Genomic DNA, 18,629 nt, shown 5'->3' with positions numbered 1-18,629 from the left:
CTGAATCCATGAGGAAGCAAATTACAAAAATCTGCATTTGGCAGAGTGCAGATTTTTAAAAACTTTGAATAGAATTCAATTCCACTCAAATACACTGCTCAAAAAAATAAAATATCAGTGAATGAAATATTCCAGCTGCAAATCTTTTTTTCATGACCGTGGAATGCGTTGAGAACAATAAAGCACAAAAATGATCAATATAAATCAAAATTAAAGGGAACCTGTCAGCAGGATTGTGTACAGTAACCTACAGACAGTGTCAGATCTGTATCGTTATACTGATTACAATGATACCTTGGTTGATTAAATCTGTCTTTTGGTTGACTTAATCTTTTGATACATAGTTGCACGCATAACCCAATTCATCAAAGCTTTTAGTCCAGTATTCTGGCATAAACGGTGAAAAGTCTGATAATTTGGGTGCAATTTAACCATTTTTGCCCAGCTCCGATATAGAGGGCCGAGCTGGGGCGGGACAGGGACATGGCAATAAACGCACGTCAAGTTCATGACAAATGATGGCGGTAACTACACCACAAATCCTACTTCAGCAGTGACTGGAGTAGGATTTTTGATGAGGTGTACGTCACTCGTTCGGTACTCCATATTCAGGAAGAGGCGTACACCATCTTATCAAGACCAAAAAAAAGGGTAGTCAGCTTACCGGTCTGTAGTTAAATCCCCCAGCCTGCCAACGCCCAGCACGGATTGTGGTGAGCATCCACATCAAATAGGAAAAGGGAAAAAAAAAAACTGATCCAGCTCAGGACAAAGGCAGCTGCAGCTTTACAAAATTTTATTGGACAACTTGAAAATATATATGTGCTTTAAAAAAATATGTGCATAGCAAACTCCGAGCACACCAGTAGGAACGATCTACGCGTTTCAACTAAACAGACTTACTCATGATGATCTTATCAAGACCGGTGATGAACGTCATTCTTGATGAATCAGGCCCATAGTTTTCAGTTCTTAGGACCTCTTTATTTGCTCTTCACTTGTCTGATTCTTACACAACTGTCTTCAAGATTTCTCTTGCATATCCCCCATACTTAGAAACTAAGTCAGACTCTCCCAGCTACAAAGTTTTGAAAAGAACGAAAACCCTGCTTTTACTACTTTACTGCAGGAGCAGCTTCCATCCTTTCAGTTTGAGGGGTTTGCTACCCAGTTATGTGATTTATGGGTTATATTTCAGTTATAGGGTTGTAATAAGTAACTGGTTACGGATAATATAGTTTGGGGACTAAGTATGCTACATTTTGTAAATGGTGCTGTGCATGAAACTGATTAGTACCACCATGCTACAAAAGTATTGCATACCATGATGTGCTTTTTTTTTTTTTACATTGTCTCTCCACAGCCTCTACATTCCTTCTGTATAAAACAGGGGTGATCTTCAGGTATGTACACGAGCTGTGGTTTTGAGTAACTAGTAATTGGAAGAGGCTTTGACAGCAGGGCTGTGGAGTCGGAGTCGTGGAGTCGGAGTTAGTTTTGGTCGGAGTCGGTAGAAATGTACCAACACCGACTCCGACTCCAGCTTTAAAAAAAAATGTTAATATTTCATAATTGAACTTTCATATGAATTTTATAAATGTTACTCAAATATATATGTTCTATCAAACTATGAACAACAGTGATAAGCAGTTCTGCTGGAGATAGAGACATTTCTTACTTCTTGTGTGTCACTGTTCTCCACTGCCCTTATCTAATCTTATACTTGGTTAACCTCATGCTGCCCCAACCCCCCTACTTACAATGTATGAAACTGAAAATGTGTTGCAAATTCTTAGTAGTAAAGCTCCTCCTCTAGACTAGATCATACTAGGTGTGCGTCTTCCAAGCATCTCACAGCTGCCTGCTACTCAGAAGAGGAAGACTGTAAGAAGTATTATCCTTTCAACAAACTTTGCATCAGTTAACTGTGAGTACATGAGGAATAATAACAGTATTACTGACCACTATATCAGTTGTACGACCTGGCAATAATTTTGTACAATTGTTTTTAGGAAAAACAATTGTCATTTGGATTGTGAATGCAGAATTAAAAACCTGAGAATGTCAAAGAAGCGTCACATTAAATCAGCTGTATTTGAACATTTCACCATCACTCAAGATAGAAAACATTATGTCTGTCAGTGTATGACAAATGATCCAGACGAAAACAAATGCTGTGAAGCCAAGATGAGTGCATATTCAGGCAAAGATAAAAATGCTCCTACCAGAGCTTCTAATCTAAAGAGACATTTACAGCGCTTTCATCCAGAAGTACTGAAAGCAGTGGATGAGAAAGACTGCATCCAAACCAATGAACCAGTGCCCAGCTCTTCCAGCCAAACAAAGGAGCAGAGAACTTTGCAGCCATCAGTTGCAAGATATTTTGTCAGTGACAAAGTTACTGTGACAATGACAGTAGATACATTTAAAAAACAGATCATAGAGCTTGTTGTAAAGGATAGTGTGCCTATTTCATTATTTTCACGACCAGCTTTTATGTGTCTGAATGGGGAAATGGCCCGCAAGCTTGGTGTTTCTCTGGAGAGAGAGAGTATTAGAAAATTAGTAATCGAAGAAGCTTTTAAACAAAAGGAAGAACTTAAAAAAACTCTCAAGGGACGCTTTCTGTTTCTTAAAACGGATGCCTGCACACGTCACAGAGTGAACTATTTTGCCATCAATGTCCGATTTGTTTGTGACAAAAATGAAATAGTTACCAAGACATTGGCAGTAAAAGACACCAAAGCTCATCACACCAGTGAGTTTCTCCAGGTCTTGGTGGAAAAGGTTCTGCAAGACTATGAACTTAAAAAAGAGCAAGTTCTTTCTGTCGTAACTGACAATGCTTCAAATATAATAAGTACTATTAAGCTAATGAATGAGAGTAATGATGGTGACCAGCAGCTAGAAGAACATTCTGGGTCCACAGACACAGAAATGTTTGAAATAGAGGAACACAGTATTGTAACTGAGGAGCAAACTGAAGTTGCTTCAGATGAACAGCAACATGATAGTTTAGATGATCTTGTTGAAACTGTGTCAGCAAGGTGAGAAAATTGGCTACTGTTGCCAAAACCCCTAAAGTTGACTCAATTTTGAAGAGACGTGCTGGAAAAGGGGCAATTATTGATCAAGCCACACGATGGGGCAGTACTTACTTAATGATTCAGCGCTTGGTTGAACGGAAAACCTTTCTTGTAGACATGGCTAACCCTCAACTGACGCTAAATGAAACTCAGTGGAATCAGGTGACTGAGCTGGAAAAATTGCTAGAGCACCCATTTACAGTGACTAAAAAATTACAAGCAGAGGACTTAACTCCAGGTATTTTCTTAAAGGAGTGGAAGAACCTGATGTTTCGCCTGTCCCAAAGAGGAGGGTTAATTGCAAGTGGCATTGCTACATCAATGAAACGGAGAGAGGAGCTACTATTACAAAATAACATTCTTTTGGCAGCTGTTTATGTAGACCCAATGCATCGGATTCTTCTAGATGATCAACAGCTAAGTAAAGGAAAAGAAGCTCTGTTTGAAATAGCAGTAAGGATGAAAGGGTTGCAGAACAATCAGGAGGAACAAGAAGAATTTGGTCGTCCTGCCACATCTTCACCCTCATCATCAACTGATGAAGAATTTAATTTCGAAAAATATTTGGATCACAAGGACCGTGCAAAGCGTTCCCGCATAGAAGAGTCATCCCCATCAAGGAACACAGCCAGTACATTTCAGCAGAATTTTTCATGTGCACTAAAAGAAATTGAGAAATTTGACCGTTCATCAAAAATAACAGTGCAACAAGCGATTCCTCTGTATCCTGACAATGTCAGAGATGTTGCCCGTGTGGTTCCTGCTTTGCCACCAACACAAGTTAGTGTAGAGAGGTTGTTATCTGCTCTCAAAATAATTAGATCAGATTTGAGGGCATCCATGAAGGAGGATCTGACAGACAATACTTTTTCTGAGGACAAATTTATAGATTTCTTCTTATTAACTGCATAAAAGTGTTTATTGCATATTTACTTACAGTTTAGAAAAGTTTATAAAAGTTATTTGCTATATTCTAATTGTATTCTAATAAATGTAGTTTTTGCTCTAAGTGGTCTGATTACTTATATGATGGTGAGAAACTGAATAAGCACGATGTTTAATATTTTACAACAGTAAATTTGTTGTTATGAATTGGCCATTTATGAAGGAGTCGGAGTCGGAGCCGGAGTCGGAGTCGGAGCCTGATAAAATCCAGGAGTCGGAGTCGCAACTGTGGCTTACCGACTCCACAGCCCTGTTTGACAGTAGTATTGGTCCAGCGGCACAGTCCTGCGGCCATATTAGTAATATCCGGTTGACGGACAAAAGCCCTGAGAACCGCCTCCTACCACCTGGCATCTGCAGCTCTTCTTTGGCCTCTTCTTGTGTGTGATACTACAACAATGATGTGTCAGGCTGGCTAATCAAAAGAGGAGCTGAAGGTTTCAGGAGGTAGGCTTCAGTTCTCAGGGCTCCGGTCCTGCAACCACAGATTACAGATAACAGTGTTATTCTTCTTCTGTCTGTCCAGTAAGGTTGCCCTTGAGTTGAACTTCCTGACTCCATGGTCATCCTTGGTCTGCACTCCTATCCCAGAGTTCCTGAAACGCTCAATGGCTGTTCCTGTGCCTTACAAATCTATTGGTATTATCTAGATTAGATCGCCACACCAGAATCACTTTAACATTACATAACGTAGTTCAGATAGGTAATTTTAGAGAATTTGCAAATTATTTTCAACCCAAATAGGAGAACTAAATTGATCAAAGTTTTTGTCTCACCACTAGAAAAGACTGAATGTTTCAATGAAGATCCCAAGTACTATACCTGATGCAGCAACAACAGGTTTGAGGGTTTCCGGATGAATCAATGATACTACAGGGATGGCTGGTCCCATCCAAGTCTTGATATAGTGGGTACATTTGCTGACTTGCTTGCTGACTTCCTGCAGTCCCTCTTCATTAGGTAAAAACTACAAGTAATGATAGGCACAATGCAAAGTTAAGCTGCAGCAAGAGGCAGAAAGTGGTTAGGAGGACTGAAGCACAATAAAAGCATTAAAAAGGAGCAACGACAAAGTGCAAATCTTTTATAGCTCCAAAGCAAGAACAGCCCATTGGATGCTGCAGTAAAGCAAATTCCACGTTATGGCCTATTCAGACGAGCCGACGCAAGCTTCATTTTATAATCTGTGAGAATAGAATATCAGCAATATCACCTGTTTACACAGGATTAGGTGTTGCTGCTAATAATGATTTTTAAGCAGGCTTAAAAATGATCAAACCCAATGAATGAGCATTTTTCCTTGTTATTGCCGGCCTGTTCAGATGGGCCAATAGTGAATGAGCATTCGTAGGACTTCCATTCCTGACTGATTACTTCCCCATCTAAATGGATTTACATTTATTTTGCTTATTGTACCATCGTATCTAGGAGGTTCCATCAGCGTTGGATGGCGGTGCCAAGGGCCCACCAATAACACTAACTCTGGGGCCCAATGTTCAGCTTCATGGAAATATTACAATATCCTCTTTCCCAAATTTATCTCTACTTCTACACAGTACACTGGATGAACACTTCTGCCTGTACATAAAGAATCAAGTGTATTGTGCTAACTTCTGCTGATATAGGGTGGTGGGGGGGTCAATTGGTAATTGCCCTTTTTGCCTGTTGGCCAGTCCAAGCCTGGGTGCCACATGTGTATTTAAGTGGAATGTATTACATATATTTTACTTTTAAGAATCATTTAGCCAGATATATTCTCTATTTTTTTCTAATCTGTATTCATATTTTGATTTTGCATTCTCTTTGTAATAATACATGATTATGGGGCCGACACCTCACTGAGATATGCTATACTGTGGCCACATGGATGACAGAGAGAAATAATCAGGATCTGACGTAATGGCCGTGATTCATCAAAGTGTTTACGTAAATAAAAAGGCGTAAAACACTTTGATTTTTAACATAGGTTTCGGCAACTCCGCCAAAATGGGTGATGCTCTGTAGGAGCCGGGGCATAGTTAATGCCTGGCCTTGAAATTCACCCAAAGCGACAGCATTATTTTCAACAGAAATATTACTCCAGTCCCCGACTGGAGTATCATTTCTCACAAGTTGCACGCCACTAATAAGATAAACCAAATTCATTAAGTGGCATGCGCCTCGTAGTGAATTTGGTGCAGCTTATTCCTGCACCTTTCCTTCCCCATCAGGGCTGTTATACAAAAGGCCAGTCTTTGACATTTGGGGCCACTAACTTCAAAGTACATTACATATGATCTGTATTGAGATCCTTGTGTAGCAAAGGGAACAGATGAGCTGTTAATGTCACTATACATGAAAGTTGTCCAACCTCGTTGATTTTGGATAGATCAGCCGACCACCTAGTGTAGATGGGCTCCTACTGATTGTCCACCAGCAGATTCATAATAATTGGGAACTTAGAAATCAGTCTCGAATGTTCTGAGGGCAGATAAGGCGATGCCAGGATCATCGTTCAACTCATTTTGTACTCCCCATAGAGAGTACAGGCTGAGCTGAATCTTCTTGTGTATGAGGCAGTTAGAGATGACAGTCAGCTGAAAAGCTAAACTGTGATCTAATGTGTATGGCTTCAAGTGTACATGCAAGTCTGTCTATCCTATACAAACAGGAGCAAAATTACAATAGTGTAATAGCTAGTCAGTGTAAATGGAAATTAGTCTGAAAATGCTCCAAATTTATCACAATGGCTCAAGCTGGATGATAAATCTGCGGCATTTTTATCATTCATTTTTATTCTTTTGTCAAGTCTAAGTTTGCATGATATTTTATATGCTTTAATTTTTGACTACTTTTTTACAAAAAAAAATAGAACACACTTTTACTAAATTTGGAATGTTTTACAAACACTCTTAGCCTTATCCCTATTCTAGACGCCTTATAATCGTGCCTTCTAGGGGTAACAAAAATCTTAATATATGAGGCACATGAGAAAGACATTTGGAGCATTTTTATTAGTAAACCTCCCATTCATTCTACTTAAAACCCAATAAAATGGCTGAGCATCCCTGTAAGTTTCTATTCTACTTTGCAATAAGAGCAGGTCTAAAGTGCAAGTTATGACTAACAAATAAAATACTTTGAAGAACTATGCAAATTGACTCTTCAGAGAGCAAAAGAACTTGAACTCTATAGCACCACCTGCTTGAAGCAGCAATCCTACAAGTCACTACTAACCATTTAAAGGGAATCTCTCACCTCATTTTTGACCTATGAGGTGCGGCCACCGCCATCAGGGGCTTATCTACAGCATTCTGTAATGCTGTAGATAAGCCCCCGATGTAACCTGAAAGATAAAAAAAACAAGTTAGATCGTACTCACCGAAGGGTGTGGTGGGTGTCGCGGTCTGGTCCGGCACCTCCCATCTTCTAGCGATGACATCCTCCTTCTTACTTCTGCCGCGGCTCCTGCGCAGGCGTACTTTATCTGCCCTGTTGAGGGCAGAGTAAAGTAGTGCAGTGCGCAGGTGCCGGACCTCACTGACCTTTCCCGGTGCCTGTGCACTGCAGTACTCTGCTCTGCCCTCAATAGGGCAGATAAAGTACTGTACGCCTGCGCAGGAGCCGTGGCAGAAGTAAGAAGGAGAACGTCATCGCTAGAAGATAGGAGACGCCAGACCGGACGGCGACACCCATCGGACCGGACCGAACCCTCCGGTGAGTATAATCTAACTCTTTTTTCTTATCTTTCAGGTTACATTGGGGGCTTATTTACAGCATTACAGAATGCTGTAGATAAGCCCCTGATGGTGGTGGCCACATCTCATAGGCCATAAATGAGGTGACAGATTCCCTTTAATGAGCATTGAAATGTGACTTGAGATTCTGACTTGGCTTTTGTCCTAATTGCAGACATGTGTTCCGGGGTATTGCCCCTCGTCAGTACAGAGCTTGAGAACTGATTTTGCTGAGAGAGGATATAGACAATCTTAAGAACATGCAAGTTATTATTTAGGAAGCGATGCAGTATTAGCACATTAATGCATGCACAAATGTGTAGCAAATATGGCTTCTAAATTGCATTCGCCATTTTATCTTTATCTGTTAAAAGTTTCTATTGTCTAAACTGAGAATGTAATGAGCCATGTTATTAGACAATACAACACAGTATCAACAAGATTTGCTTGTTATTCCAATGTAGAATGACAGCTGGCAGGAAGGTTAATAGCAGACATAGAAGGTTCGTAAAAAGAGTTACCAACATGTGACATCGGCAAACGTCAAAAAATCTCGGTCGGGGTTGCTGGTGGATTTAATAAGACCCACAGACTTGTGATTCATGGGGCATTATAACAGCACTAACATTTATTTTCTCTGTCACTGGTCTCCTGACATAAATGTCACATGACGGCCACAGCCCATTGGCTGCAACCATGGCATACTCTATTATAGATAGTACATCAACCATTTTTATATGGTTGATTGATATGACAAACAAACTTTATTGCTGTGTACTGTGTAATGGCCGTGTCTAACCATACCACATCTCCTGGGCAAGGGAGGATGCAGTAGCTCAAAGGGAACCTGTCACCAAGTTTTTCCCATACAGAGTAGGGCCAGCACCAGTAAGTCCTATGTGACAGCATTCTAGAATTCACTATATATGTCGCTAATGAGTTCTGCATAACACAAAAAAAGCTTTTATCATACTCACCTACGGGATGGTCTGGTCCGATGGGCGTCGCTGGTCTTGATCTAGCATCTCCTCTCATCTTGCTATGTGTGGATGATGCGTCCTACGTCATCTCACCTAGTGTCACCCATAGTGCTTCTGTGCAGGCGTACTTCCCTCTGCTCTGCTGAGGGCAGAGCAAAGTATTGTAGTGCGCATGCGTCGGAGCTCTTTGGCCTTTTCCCACGCATGCGCATTACAGCACTTTCTTCTGCTCTCAATTGGACGAAGAGAAGTACGTCTACACAGGAGCATGATGGAGGACATTGTGTGGATAACACAGGCTGTGTCATCCACATGATGCAAGAAGTTGGACTACAATTGCAAGAACAGAGGAAGCACCGGATCAAGATCAGCGACACCCAATGGACCAGACGGAATGGAGAGCGGAATGAGGACATATAGACAGCATTCTAGAATGCTGTCTATAAGGGTGAACAGTTTCTGGCTCTACTTTATATGGGAAAAACCTGGTGATGGGTTCCCTTTAGTGGCCCTATTAGTATTTGAGCTATAGACACATCAGGTATCGGATTTATCTTTCATTATTCATTTTCAACTATGACTGAAAAACACTTGCCTGTCCATGACTTTTAGCTGAATGGTCAACCAGTCTGACAAGTTGGTAACCATATTTTGGATACATACATACATACTTTGGAAATGTGCGATACAATTTAGATTTATTTAACATACCATTCCGAGGTGTCCAAAAATCCAGCTGCCCCTTGGAGGCTCTGGAAAACAGCTGAGTTTTTTGGCATTGGTTGAATACGCCCAGATGTAAAGAGACACTTTTAGGAGAGTTCGAGCAATGAGGCCAGCAAAGAACAGAAGTAAAGCAGCGACGGTATAAATCCTGAAGGGTGTGTGCTCTAGATTTAGCACATCCAGCAGATGATCCACTATGGGCAGCATCCTGATTGCGGAAAATGAGAACAAAAAAATTATTACAAAATAATAACAAGCGCAGCATGCAGAACTTTCTGTTCTGTTTTTTATTTACAGCGTTCATTCTACCATTAAAATGACCTGGTAATATGATTCTCCAGGGAAGTACGATTACAGCGATACCAAACATGCAGTTTGTGTTTTATGCAAGTGTTGAAAAAAAAAAAAAAAAAACAGATATTTGTAAAATAAATTAAATTTTGCTTGTTCATAAGCCATAACTACCATTAGTAAATGGCAGAAAATGAGGCAAAAAGCATGATCATAAAATTTCTTAAATTTATTATTTACTCAATACATAAAATAAACAAGGGCATATGCACAAAATGCCATGATAATACACAGACCAGGAACCATATCAGAAAATATGGCAGGAAAACACCATAAAACTCATGTAATCAAAAACTTATTGTTTGATAGATAGCAAAAATTATAATAAAATGCTTGATGTAATAGACAGATTAAGAGCAAAATTCACAATGAAAAAAGTGCTACATGCAAGGAGGTGCCTATAATTGTCTGTTGCATATAAAATGCTAGCCACCCTATTGAAAAAAGCACAGCCTTTTATTAAATGCACAAAAATCCACTGAGAAAATGGTGTATAGTGCCACTCAGAATGAGCATTCACTTATTTCATATAAATTCCAGTCACCTATACCTCAGAAAAATACAGTGCTTAATGCAATAAAATTGATTTTGTGTGCAAAATATGCAGGAAAAGTGCATAAAAAAGGTGCCAATAGTTGCCTGCTGCAAATAAATGCTAGCCACCGTATTGAAAAACACAGTCCTATATTCAGTGCACCTACCAAGTCACAACTGAGGGAAAAAAAAGGAGATTTTAACTTTTGATTTTTTTCCCCATGTTTTTAATCCTTTTTTTCCCCTTTTCATTGTATTTGTTAGTCCCCTTACAGGACTTGAAGCTGTGATTCCCTGATCTCTTGTGCTATAGACAGTGATGCCTCAGCATTACTGTATATAGCAGAAATTACAGTCTCCTATAAATACCAGCCACGGCGGCCTGTGATGACAGACATAGGGATCTTCAGCTGACCCCTATCTGCATCACACAATCGCATCACGGGCGTGCTGATGAGGGGTTAGAATTGCGCGGCCCCCTGCCCATGCACTTTAAATGCCACTGTCGGAGACTGACAGCGGGATTTAACAGATGTAAAGATTATTTTTCGGAAAAAAATGGCGTGGGCTCCTGTAACCAGCAGAGGGAAAGCGACGGCTGATGTTTATAGCCTGGAAAGGGGGCAGTACCCATGGAGCTTCCCTGGCTATTAATATCAGCTCACAGCTGTATAATTAGCCTTTACTGGCTATTAAAATGGAGGACCCCCCAAACAAAATGACGTGTGGTCCCCCCTATAATCAATAACCAGCAAAGGCAATGCAGACCAGCTGCGAGATATTAATAGCCTAGGAAAGGGCCATGGCTACTGGCTAAAAACATCAGCTCTCAGCCACCCCATAAAAGGCGCGCCTCTAATGCTAACATTAAGCCTCAATCTCCACACTTGCCCTGTAGTGGTGGCAAGTGGAGTGATAGTTGGGGGGGTTGATGTCACCTTTGTATTGTCAGGTGACATCAAGCCCCGAGGTTAGTAATGGAGAGGCATCAATAATACGCCCCTATTACTAACCCCATAGTCACAGTGTAAGAAAACACAGACACCCAGAAAAATGTCCTTTAATTCAAAGAAAAACACAAGCTCCTTTAATAATCTTAATTAAACCATACTTACGACCTCGCCTATTCCCCTGATCCCCTCATCATCTGCAAAAGAGGTAAAAAACAAACAACAATATTCCTCACCATTCTACAGAGATGCTTTTAATCCATTTGTCCCACGACGGGTCTAGCTCTGCGACATCTAGAGGGCAGGCTGCATGGTTACATAATGCGACCATGCAGCCTGTCAACCAGAAGACACTGAGCACCGTGTGCTCAGTGTCTGCCTGTGAACTGCTATTCCCTGTCTGAGGGCACCGCGTGCATGAGAAAGTTCTCCTGATCGTGGTACAGTCAGACAGGTCCTGCGAGTTCAGGGCCAGTAAACTCACTTCACCCATGTGATGTTGGTGCGAGCGCCGTGGGAAATTTTCCCACGCTTTCCCTCTACTGGTTACGAAAACTGCGCAGGAGCCCACGCCATATTTTTGGAAAAATAATCTTTTATTAATTAAATAGCTGCACATACACTGTACTAATTGTATTTGTCATAGACATCTATATATCTACCTATTCTATTTGTATTTACTGTATGTACACTGGGTGCAGAATTATTAGGCAAATGAGTATTTTGATCACATCATCCTTTTTATACATGTTGTCCTACTCCAAGCTGTATAGGCTTGAAAGCCAACTGCCAATTCTGTAAATCAGGTGATTTGCATCTCTGTAATGAGGAGGGGTGTGGTCTAATGACATCAAAACCCTATATAAGATGTGCTTAATTATTAGGCAACTTCCTTTCCTTTGGCAAAATGGGTCAGAAGAGAGATTTGACGGACTCTGAAAAGTCAAAAATTGTGACATGTCTTGCAGAGGGACGCAGCAGTCTTGAAATTGCCAAACTTTTGAAGCGTGATCACCGCACAATCAAGCGTTTCATGGCAAATATCCAACAGGGTCGCAAGAAGTGTGGTGATAAAAAAAGGTGCAAAATAACTGCCCATGAATTGAGGAAAATCAAGCGCGAAGCTGCCAAGATGCCATTTGCCACCAGTTTTGCCATATTTCAGAGCTACAACGTTACTGGAGTATCAAAAAGCTGAAGGTGTGCCATACTCAGGGACATGGCCAAGGTAAGGAAGGCTGAAAAGCGACCACCTTTGAACAAGAAATATAAGATAAAACGTCAAGACTGGGCCGACTGATGAAATGAGAGCGACTCTTGATTGGCCAGATGGATGGGCCCGAGGCTGGATCAGTAAAGGGCAGAGAGCTCCACTCCGACTCAGACGCCAGCAAGTTGGATGTGGGGTACTGGTATGGGCTGGTATCATCAAAGATGAACTTGTGGGACCTTTTCGAGTTGAAGATGGCGTGAAGCTCAACTCCCAGAACTACTAGTAGTTTATGGAAGACACCTTCTTCAAGCAGTGGTACAGGAAAAAGTCGGTATCGTTCAAGAAAAACATGATATTCATGCAGGACAATGCTCTATCACATGCATCCAAATACTCCACAGCGTGGCTGGCCAGTAAAGGTCTAAAAGAAGAAAAAAATGACATGGCCCTCTTGTTCACCTGATCTGAACCACATAGAGAACCTGTGGTCCCTCATAAAATGTGAGATCTACAGGGAGGGAAAACAGTACACCTCTCCGAACAGTGTCTGGGAGGCTGTGGTGGCTGCGGCACGCAATGTTGATTGTAAACAGATCAATCAACTGACAGAATCTATGGATGGAAGGCTTTTGAGTGTCATCGTAAATAAAGGTGGCTATATTTGTCATTGTTTTTTTTGTTTTGCTTTTGAATGTCAGAAATGTTTATTTCTAAATTTTGTGTTGCTCTATTGGTTTACCTGATGAAAATAAACACGTGAGATGGGTATATATTTGGTTTTTTTAAGTTGTCTAATAATTCTGCACTGTAATAGTTACCTGCACAAACAGATATCCTCCTAAGGTAGCCAAATCTAAAAAAAACTCACTCCAACTTCCAAAAATATTAAGCTTTGATATCTATGAGTCTTTTAGGTTGTTTGAGAACATAGTTGTTATTCAATAATAAAAAGAATCCTCTCAAATACAACTTGCCTAATAATTCTGCACCCAGTGTAATCCATCTCTTCTGTCAGCTTTTCTTCTATCTATGCAATATAAATACATAAATGTGTGTCACTGACATCTATATATGTATGTATTCTACGTGTATATATTTATTCTATTCTAACCTGTCAGTGTGATTTTACTGTACGCGGCACATGCCTTCTTTTTTTAACCAATACATTTTTATTAAGTTTTAAACCGATACAAGTCATAGAGTCAGCGCAGAGATAATAGAATCGGTAATAGGTAAATCACATATGACTTGGTTCCTAGAAAAAAAGGAAAAACCAAGGAAAACTGAATTACATAAAATAGGGATCATATGAACTAAGGGGGGGGGGGAGGAGGAAAAGGTATACATTGGTCCATGAAACATTAAAGTGATTTTGATCATGCGGTAATTATTTAGTTTCAAATGCAGTGTAATACAATAAGTAAGAGGTATTGTGTTTAAGGTTGCATATGAAACAGTCATGATCTCTAAGCATTGGATTAGTGTTTAGGTCAGATGGCTAGTGATTAGATGTGTGTTGTGAGTTCATTCTCTGGTTCACCAGTTGTGAGTTCTCCTTCCAGACTCCCTCTGGTGGTAACAGGAGGTAGAGAGGCTGATTTGATCGGTGGAGATCTGCCACCTGAGAATGACGATTGGATCTCAGGAGTCTCAGATTGGATTTATGACAGCCGACGCCCTATTCAGTTGCTGGTGATTCCTTCTGGCTTGTCAGCTCTTGGTTTTCAGCTCTGTTCCAGTCATCTAAAGCTAAGTTTTTCTGCTAATGTTCACACTTGATTTTGTTGGTCTATTCAGTTTATTGGTGTGGTCAGCCAGCCCCTGCTGGGGGCTGTGCTGAATTTCCACTTATTTATCAGTACTTTGCCAATTGGCTTTTTGTCCCTTACTAGTTCGGTCTCTTTTTGCTCTGTCTCAGAATATTTCAGAGTGCTGATATAGTGGGAGAAGTCTAGTGACTTCAGGTTAATTTTGCGATCAGAAGTGTTGGACGTGATTTTTGTAGGGTTTTTTGCAGGTTGCAGACAGTGTCTTTCCTTTCCTGTCTAGTTAGTTTGGGCCCCATCATTTGCTCAACCTATTTTCCTGCCTGTGTTTGTGCCTTTATCTTGTTTTACCGTCAATACATGTGTGGGGGCTATCTATTCCTTTGGGGTCTGCTCAGGGGCAGTTAGTTTTCCCTTTTCTTGCTTTAGGCTTATTTAGTCCTCCGGCCGTGACGAGGCGTCTAGGAACATCGTAGGCATGCTCCACAGCTACTGCTAGTTGTGTGGTAAGATCAGGGATTTGCAATCTGCATAGTTACCAACCTCTCTGGTTTTCTGTGACTTTACTTAGCTTGTTTTGCTTTTTTCTCCTCGGTGACCCATTCATAACAGATGTGGTTTAAGCTATAATGTCTGTCTGATAGCTTGCCAAGGACCCAACCTTTGTTGGTTTTTAATCAGCACATTGGCAGTCTGGAGCTAGCAAACCTTCGTATGAAATATGAGTCTACCTTTGCCCACATTTCCTCCATTGATGGCAGGGACGTGGATTTCCATTTTAAGGCTAAAACGCTGTCTGGCTGCCGTTAATATTAGTGAACAAACCCATCTTGTGCTGCAGAGGAGGTCCGTGACTCCGATGTCTAACAAAGCTAGGGCTGAGGTTTTTTTTTGGGGGGGGGGGGGGGAGTATGAGTTTCAGTGCAGCATGAAATGGCATCAAAGATTTTTTTTCTCAATATTGCAATGCTAATGGACAGGACCACCACACATGTAAGAGTGATCCCACCTCTCCGCAGCCCCTTCAACAAAGTTGAGAACATGTGGGGAACATGTGAGCAATGCGCTTGGGAGCCAAGTACCATCTGAGATGGATATTTTTCTCTAAATGGTTTATGCAGGCTGAGGATTTAGTAGACCATGTTATTTGCTAATTGCCATTGTTCATGTGAAAATGACAAACCCAAGTCTTTCTCCCATCTAGACATGTAATGAAGTTTGGTCTGGTCCGGCAGGGAGCATAATGTGTTGTAGGCAATTGTAATACATTTCTGGCATCCTTTTTTCCTCAAAATGAAAAGTAGGATATCAGAAGGCGGGCTTTACGTCAAGATCTTGGGGCAGGAGACTAGAAGACTTCGTAATTGAATACTGGAAATAGAAATGTTGAGGAAGATTAAATGATTCTGATAGGTCTTCAAAGGTTCAGAGTTCTCTTCCCATAGTAACTGATTGCAAGTTGGGAATTCCATGATCAGCCCAACGTGATAAGTAAGAGAACCGAATGATCAAGTCAATGCATTGTGATACCAGATCTTTCCAGACCTTCAATGAGTTGTTTATGCTTGGAAGGATGTATGTGCGAGAACTCCTACATATATATTCTGCCTCCATTAGCAACCTAGTTGACTGCCCCTTAACTAGTGACTTTCCATATGGATCCACCGGTGGGTAGATTTAGGATCTGTACCCGCAGACTTAAGAGAATTGGTGTACTCCCAAGAATGACATTGCAGGGAAAATGAATAGCATGGGTAAAGGGGAAAAGGAAAATAGTCAGCTCACCAGTCTTCTGCAGGTTTCTCTGATTGAGCACGCACAGAGCCGCCTTGATCAGAGGTGTGGCTCACAATGAAAAATGGAAGAGGAAAAAAAAATCTCCAGGGTGTAATCCAATGAATAAAAGAATTGATTTTAAGATTTAAACCTGGGCTTAGGGACCTTGTGTATGTGGTCCACCAATAAACTTGAATCCACCGCATCTAGGAGAATGGTTTGGAGCATTTAGTGGAAAAAAATTTCCAAGATCAGAATTTTTAACAGATTCCGCGATTCCACGTAGGCGCACATTATTTCTGCAGGATCTGTCTTCTTGATCCCACAGTTTACTTCTGAATTGTTCTGACAACTTTTTGTTCTTGAAAGGCATCTATTAATGCATTGTGAGATACTGCAAATTCAGCCATTTTCCCTTCTAAATGGGTCGTGCGCTCCCCGAGGCTTCTCACTTCTTTTCTTCGGTCCCCCACCATCTGTTTCATATCTGCTTTTAGGGATGAACGCAAACTGCTTAGGTCTTCCATCATGTTTCAGGTTAAAGGACACAGGTGCGTAAAAATCGGACAGAACTCACATGGTCCGAGTGCTGTGCGATTTTTTTTTTTTTTTTCTCGCACCCATAGGCTTGCATTGGCGAATCTCGGCCGAGTCTCGGTGACAATTGCAGCATGCTGCGATTTTACATGCACACTGAATATGGCTGAGAAAATAGACGATGGTGTGAGCTGGCCCCATAGATTAAAACTGAGCCGAGTGTATTGCAAAGTTTTCTCTCATAGCACTCGCCCGTATTCTACGGTAGTGTGACTCTGGCCTTATAGAGAACCTTCCACTGAGTCTGAATCATGTGTTTAAGAGATTTACACAAAAACCCCGGTTTAAGCACTCAGCGTAGCATAAATGTGCACCGAGCATTACTGCGATCTTTGGGAGGCAGCATGAACAAATCAACAACATGTGAATAATTGGTTGTTAGGGCCTGCGGAACGCACCAAATAATATAAAAAGGAGATATGAGGTGCGCTCGCAGCCCGGGGTCCACCGTGCAGTGATGGAACCTGCTGCTGAGTAATGGCGGTTCCTAGATAGTGGGTGAACGCTTGCTCACACGTGGGATAACTTCACCCAGTGTGAATGGAAACGAACTCTGTTGCTCCACAGAGCCGCTAAAACAAACGGCGAAGCCTGTTGAATTCACAGAGCTTGGCTGAGTGAGCGCTAATTAGAGGTCACAGGGCTCTGTCCCAGAGGCACTGGACTAGAGCTCCTCTAGACCATCAGCGCTCGGCGCCGCGGCTGCGGTGCCAACAAAAGGAGAAGATATATATAATTGCGAACGGGACCTGCGCATGTGACCTCTGACCTCCAATGACAGGTCGTCCTACGGGCATGCTCAGTAGGCAAAATACAGGACTTAGTCCCTGGAGTGTCTGCTTGCTGCTGACTTAAGCATGGTGTTAAAGCAGAGCCTGAAGGAGCAACCAGATGCCTAGCATTAGCCTGGGCAAGACGCTTAGCAGGAATCTCTGCAGCCGCAGAGGAATGGGAGACCGCAGAGGACATGGCTTGAGATTCCCTCTGTGCAGTGGGGGAAACTCGACGCCTAACATTGGTTTTATTTAATTTTTACGTTGTTCCTCGTGCAGTAGTATAAGCTATTAGATGGCTATTCTTCGAGTCGGTGCGATTTCAGCGATAACAGATTTATAAAGTTTTTTTTTTTTTTTTAAATGTTTGGCTGCTATCACAAGCTACAAAAAAAATTGCTTTTTTTGCAAAATCAAGTTTTTGTATCGGTATATTTTGAGAGCTATAATTTTGGTATATTTCTGCAGACAGTAATGTGAGGGCTTGTCTTTTGCGGGATGAGTTGATGTTTTTATTTTATTTTGTCATCGCTTTCTATTCCAATTTTTGGGAGGCAGAACAAAAAAACAGCAATTCAGGAATTGTTTTTTGTTTTATGATGTTCACCATATGGTAAAAGCGATAAGGCATCTTTATTTTCGGATCAGTACGACTGCAGTGATTTATACCACATGTATATAATTCATGTTTTGCAGTTTTTACACAATAAAAGCTTTGAGAACTATAGCATTTTTATTTTTCGACTGTATGGTGGCTTATTTTTTCATTTTCAGCTATACCAATTTTATTTCTATTTGACTTATTTATTGCATTTTATTCCACTTTTTGTTTGAATGTATGATGAAAAATCATAGTTTTTTTTTTACGGTGTTCACTGAAGGGGTAGGGTCGTTACGGATGCAGCCATACAAAATAAGTGTACTTTTTTTTTACATAAGTATAAAAATTATACCTACCAGTCCTGCACTGACAGAAGCCTCTTGAACTATGCTGAGAGCATGGTCTAACAGGCTTGCCGTAACTGGCTGACCTCAGGTTGCTATTGTAGAAATCGCAGGAACGCAGGATGCAGTGACGGGCAGGAGGCAGATCAAGGGTTAACAGATTTATTAACAGATTTATATTCCTCTCAGGGAGAAAGTGGTTATGGGGGTATGGTATGGAGCCAGGGCCGGCATCAGCACCCGGGCAATTGCTGGGGCCCTGACGAGACGG

The 18,629-nt window shown here is 41.2% G+C and overlaps 1 protein-coding gene across 2 annotated transcripts in view; it reads right to left on the bottom strand.

Annotated features, from left to right (window-relative positions):
• Positions 1 to 18,629, bottom strand: part of LOC141086501 (ultra-long-chain fatty acid omega-hydroxylase-like) — a 115,050-nt gene that overhangs the window by 83,163 nt on the left and 13,258 nt on the right. The window contains exons 2-3 of one of the 2 annotated variants that reach the window (XM_073572618.1): positions 9,439 to 9,661; positions 4,854 to 4,998 (exon numbers count right to left, since the gene is read on the bottom strand). In XM_073572618.1, coding sequence (XP_073428719.1) covers positions 4,854 to 4,998; positions 9,439 to 9,660 — 367 coding nt within the window. In that variant the 5' untranslated portion in view covers position 9,661. The remainder of the gene's footprint in view (positions 1 to 4,853; positions 4,999 to 9,438; positions 9,662 to 18,629) is intronic. The other variant, XM_073572627.1, reaches the window with a different exon arrangement.

This window comes from Dendrobates tinctorius, unplaced genomic scaffold (genome assembly GCF_039654945.1).
Source record: "Dendrobates tinctorius isolate UK_male_01 unplaced genomic scaffold, ASM3965494v1 ptg000007l, whole genome shotgun sequence".
Classification (NCBI taxonomy): domain Eukaryota; kingdom Metazoa; phylum Chordata; class Amphibia; order Anura; family Dendrobatidae; genus Dendrobates; species Dendrobates tinctorius.
Note: the sequence above shows the minus strand (reverse complement) of the source record. Positions and strands in the feature narration are given on the sequence as shown.